At 33.3% G+C, this 6,000-nt stretch overlaps 1 protein-coding gene across 1 annotated transcript in view; it reads right to left on the bottom strand.

Annotated features, from left to right (window-relative positions):
* Positions 1–342: 342 nt before the first annotated feature.
* The window catches only part of LOC105347673 (uncharacterized), a 46,258-nt gene continuing 40,600 nt past the window's right edge, over positions 343–6,000 (bottom strand). The window contains exons 11-12 of the mRNA XM_066071141.1: positions 2,261–2,402; positions 343–1,206 (exon numbers count right to left, since the gene is read on the bottom strand). Of these exons, the coding sequence (XP_065927213.1) occupies positions 403–1,206; positions 2,261–2,402 (946 nt within the window). The 3' untranslated portion in view covers positions 343–402. The remainder of the gene's footprint in view (positions 1,207–2,260; positions 2,403–6,000) is intronic.

The raw sequence follows: 6,000 nt of genomic DNA, 5'->3' as shown, positions 1-6,000 counted from the left end.
TCTTGCTCTCGATTACAAACGGACTTTGGAGCGCTGGCCGAGCACTCACGATCGTTTGAGATACAGGTGGAATACAGTTAATTAAAACACAATTTGAAATATGATCAAAACATATATTAAACACAAACATTGCAATAAATCTCAAATTGGCAGGTATATGTCAATTTGAATAGTGCAATCATATTGTTCGCGCATATATATATATATATATATATATATATATATATATATATATATATATATATATATATATATATATATATATACATATATATATATATATTTCAAAATAAGCGGAATTTCAAAACAAGCGATTTCAATATCAGTGGAGTAAGCTGTGTGTGTGTGTGTGTGTGTGTGTGTGTGTGTGTGTGTGTGTGTGTGTGTGTGTGTGTGTGTGTATTATAACATTCCATATGGCCAATGACTTTTGAATTCTGTCGCAGATTTCTCAATGACTTCAACTTTTCTTGAAAGATTGCAAAGTGGTTCCTGGTTTGCCAGAATTTGTCTACGATTTGCCAACAGTTGCTGTATCATTTTTTCTAAGGATTGTATTCGTTTAGGAAGCAGGTCCAATGTTATTCTATCTATCAGCTTATTAATAAATGCGCCACAGGTTGATTCAAGTTCATTGGATACGAGACTTCTGATTGACATAAGACAGTTGTTATATTCCTCGTCAATAACTTTCTTTTTCCTAGTATCCCTTCCCAAAATCAGAATTGTGGGAACTAAAAGTGGGGCTGTCGCAATTGTTAGTCCAGTAAAAGCAACACCTAATGCAATACCAATGGCAGCAATGGGTAACCAAATAGGAGACGTGGCAAGGACAACCCCAGCAATAGAAGCTTTTGACATTTCTGCATTTGTGTCAGTTTCAAATATACGAACGACAATCCAGCCCTTTTCCATATCAGAGAGTTCTGATGAAACTTTTTTGTAAAAGGATTCAATTTCTTCTTTTTCAGTTACAATTTTTTTATTAACTTCACTGGATTCCAAAAAATGTTTCATATACAACAGAACCCTTGCGTGTATTTCCTCAGCAAATATACGTGGTTGCCAGACAACTTCCATAATTGGAGGACGACCTGGTGGATTTAGGATTTTGTCTCTACCCTCATCTGTTGACATGTAATCATAGCATTCCTGTGCTATATCTTCAATGACTTTTTTTATTCTTTTTTGTGAAGCTTTTCTGACCTGAATTTTAAAGATTCCATATTCTAGAAATTTATTTGATTTTAATCTTATCATATGACTCTATTTTGTTATCAAAATTGAAGCAATTTTTTTCGAAGAAATTTGGAAATCCATGCAACACAATAGTTTGAGTTGCAGAGTTTCATTGAATAAATTATACCAAGAAATGTCAATGAAATGTTAACAAGTTAAGTAAATGGGGCATAAAACAAGGTGAGTAACTGCTACATGAAAAGAAATATCTCATTTATTGCTAGTGTTCATATGCCTAAATGTAACCCCCCCCCCCCCCCCCAAAAAAAAAAAAAAAATCCATTTGAGTAAGGACTGCGAACGATAGCATTGTCTAGCCGCCTAACTAAAAGTCATTATTTGAAAGTTGTCTAATGAAAGTTTTTTTTTTTTATTATAATGTAAACATTTATGTATATTTTCATTAAATATAAATGATTTGGTCAAACAAAGAGAGACAACTTTGTATTTTGGGTTAAAATAGCTCATTTCATAAAAGAAAATAACGGAAAACGGAAATGTTTTTTAAAAAATCCCCCCCCCCCCGGTGAAACAAAAATTCCTTTTGAGGGGATTTAATTATTGTTATTTAGCATATTTTTACCAAAGGGTTTGTTGTTTCACGGGGGGGGGGACCTATGTCTACAGACCGAAATACATTCCCAAAAAAGAATTTTGCTTTGTAAATTTTCGAAAAATAATTAACAGATATGAATTAAAATGAAATTTTACTTTAATAATATATCGTAAATATGTTATGATTAAGTTTTTATGCACATATTGGCCGCTAAAATATATATTTTCCTCACTCATAGAGACCGATTTCAATGAAATTTTTTTAAGACCCTGCGTTAGCAAAACTTTTGTTTAAAGATAATTAATTTGATTACAAATTTTATTTTGATATAAATTGATTAGGATTTGATTATACTTTTTAGTAGAAAACTTAGTTTTTGAATATTTGACAGAAATTCCGAAATATTTGGATGTAAAATGTAGGCGGGAAAGGGGCGTTAGCGTTCGCAGTTCTTTTTTGGAATACCTCTCTGCATTGTTCGGTCCAAAACTTGATCTTTTTAATATGATCTCTGGCCAAATCCATCCCTTCTTTCTCAGTTTTATTTCCTAATTCAAGTCTTGAGTTTAAACTTTTAGACACAGCTACTAATATTTCTTGAAGAAATCTGACAAAAATATAAACAGCCAATCAAAATCAGTCTGAATTAAAAATATAAAGTATGAACGTTATACGGGGTTTGTTTTTTGGTTTTCATCATATATATTAATTACTATTGATATTGCTTCAAATTGAATGTTTATCTCAACATGAACAAAATTAAACTAGTTTCTGTGAAAAAACCATAAATTAAACAGTTGGTAGTAACAAAATCGGTATAATACTATAATGTCTTTCCATTTGGGACAACTGAGGTGGTTGTTTCAGTCTCAGTGGTCACAAATGGGAAGCTTGGACAGTAATGATTTCTAACTATATTATTCGGAGATGAAGAGGAAAAAAAGAAAAGTTCCGACTGCATTTATTAAAATCATTTAAACACCTCATGACATGAACAAAAAGATTACAAAAACTAGAGACGAGCTCGTTGCAAGCAACGATTAGGTTTTCCGTCGTAGCTGCGTCATACTTGTGACGTATTACAAAAAATTGATAGCTGACCATAGTACAATATTAGATGTGTAAACACTGAATAAACAAAGTATTATATTTCTGTGACCGCGTAGATTTTACGGTGATAGAGAATTCGTCTGGATCTGCATCGGTCGTGTGCAGTACGAACCGGGTGAGGGAATGTTGGCGTAAAGTGTATAAGGTAAAAGGTTAGGGCGCACTGTGGGCCGTAAGCTAAAACGAAGGGTAGGTTTGCCGTATTCCCGAAGGTCCACCAGTATACAGTTCCAGAGAAATAAACAGGCAATTGATGCAGGATTCCACATTATTGGACGAGACTCAACGATGGCAACATTATAACAATTTAACAGACAGACATGTTACAAATAAGTCGGATATGGCCAGAAGTGGCCTCCGGACTGAATACTCTGGGAGAGTCGGACGTGGCCGGGGCTGGCCGCCGTATTCCAGACTGCGCATTGACAATTGTACATAACTATTTATAAGAATCTTAACAATGAGTATAAATTGCAATTGACAGGTAATGATATAAGTAAGCTGAGTGAAAGGTTCACAGATATAAAATAATTAAATAAACTCAATGAGTCTTTGATGTCCAAGAAATGAAACTCTGATAATTGCACAATGTTGTTTTAAGAGATTAACAGTCCTTGAGACATGACACTCTGTCTCTTTGAAATCACATATAAAGTCTGAAAAGTGTCAATCACTAAATAAAAAAAGTAACTATGTAAGAAATAAACTGTGAGAAAAAATTACGAAACAGATGTTGAATTTTACAAGTAAAGTGAAAAAAAAATTATAATTGAACAGTGCATTTTGCACGATGATACTACATGTTTATAAGCAAAACGTTGTCTCTAGTTTGATTCGCCGCATTTTATTCACAGAGTGGGACTGTGGTTATGCCCGGTACGAAGGTAAAAAGACCATTGGCAAACGATTTACACGCATTTTTATCGAACGCAAGCGCCAATTAATCTCTTAGTATATATGCGGAGATCCTGGAAATTTTACAAGGGGTTTTGAAGAATAATTTTGTATTTCGTGGAGGGGGAACATGCGCGGATCAGAAAATTTTTCCGCGGTGGGGGTTGAAAAGTCAGACGGTTATTTGAGTTTGCCAAGGGATGTCCGAGGCATATTTGGTAAGTTTATGATGTACACGTAATTGAAAAAAAAATTCGCTGGGGGGGGGGTGGGTGGTCTGGAACCCTTCCCCTTCTAAATCCGCGCACGGAGAAGAACGATGCCGGTAATTTTACTGTAATTTTAACCATTTTTATTTAATTATTCATGTTCATAATTATCAGAAAACCAATATTACCTTTCAAAGCAGTTAAAACTTAAAACTTAAGATACGAACCATTTAGTCTCGGTGAGTATTGCGTCCGCGTACGAAAATAATGGCAATTTTCAAGAATTCGGATGGACGATCTGTGTCCTAGGTCGTCCATCCGAATTCTTTTTCTGACTAAAAGCTACAGACCTGCAGTTAGAGATTGTCAAACTCTTATTGATTATGTCAATTTGTTTGTCTCAAAGAATCATTTTTTAAATCAATAAAGTTTTACCTTAAAAAAAAAAGAAAGAAATCGGGCACAATTTTCAATGTTAGCATTTTACAATTGTATGGTCTAATAAAATTTCAAGAAACAACTCGTCATTGCTTTATCCGAAATATTGCATGAAAAAAATCTACATCGCATTTTTTAAATTACAAAAGGATATTCAAAATTAACTTGGATTAACCGCTAACAAACAGGCATAAAGAGAGACTAAGAACCAATTTCTTCTCTTTTTTTTTTTTTACATCAAAAGAAATTCAAAAATAAATCAAAATATATTTTTTCTTTGTATGCGTTAATGAAAATGTAGATCAGCAAGGGGTTCTTTTTCGTGCAAGCACCTATTTAACAGATTGTTACACGGGTCTAAAACGATGACAAATATCGAAAAGGCAATATTGTGGGTGAAGGATGAATATGTAGTTTGTTTTTTAAGTTTATTTTTGATACATGTAATTATATTTATCTGGATCGGTTATGTTTGTTAGTTTGTTTTGTTTATTAAAGAGGGGAATAAAGAAATGAGTAATTTCCAAGCACGTAGCATCGTTTTTGAAAGTGTGTGTGGGGGGGGGGGGGCAAACTCATCCAACAAATCTTGACAAGCAAATAAAGATTTTTTTTTTTAATTTTCCACAATTTTCAAAATTTCACTCATAATTTCATGATTTTCATACCATTTTTTTTACATGCTACCAAAATGGGGGAGGGGGGAGGGCAACTCCATGATAATTCAATTTTTTATGTAAGTTTTATAAAAATAGTTGCTTCGAGAAAAAGTGGGGAGAGGACATCTTTATGTCATATAACATGTGAAACTGATTTCATTCCACCCACAAGCTTGAAATAATGAAAACAATATGAATAGACGTCATAAATCCCATATCAAACGACATATTACCACTTGATTCTGCGCGTCATTTTAATGAATTTATAAACAGCGGCAAATTCTAAAATGTATTTTTAAAGGTAATGTTAGCTGCAAGTCTGTAGACCTTGTATGAAAAATTTCGGATGGTAGTCAATTTTTCCGGGGTACAGACCGAGCGGTACATATATGCAGCTAAGGTAACTAAGAATGATTCCAATAAAATACTTTGTTGAGTAATGCAAGCTTTTAAGAAAGCAATACTTATATTTGTTTAAAATATAACACCCAAATACTTCGTCTTACATTCGCTATTTGTAGAACAAGCAGAACCAGTATCAGTCTGACCGGCCTCACTATATACATTGTTGGAATTTTATTGTCCTAGCATTGCATTGCTCTGCATGTACACAATTTCTTTTAAAAATCAAACACTTAAAGTGTTCATCTATATGGCTACACATAACGTACACACGTGATTCAAAATTTTTTCCATGGAAGATAGCGGATACAAGTATAAAGCATTTATAAAATTTATTTAATTACCTCTTTAGAATTGTATATGGAATAAATAATTTATAAGTTGCTGCTGAAGGTTGTTTGGTATTTTCGTTTGTAGATGTTTTGCAAGTAAAAAACCTGAAACGCGGGGCAAGTCATAATTAATATCCCTAATAACTGTAACTTAAAACTAG

The sequence above is a fragment of the Magallana gigas genome, chromosome 9, assembly GCF_963853765.1.
Source record: "Magallana gigas chromosome 9, xbMagGiga1.1, whole genome shotgun sequence".
In the NCBI taxonomy this organism is placed as follows: Eukaryota; Metazoa; Mollusca; class Bivalvia; order Ostreida; family Ostreidae; genus Magallana; species Magallana gigas.
The sequence above is the reverse complement of the archived record's forward strand: the minus strand, read 5'-3'. Positions and strand labels throughout refer to the sequence as shown.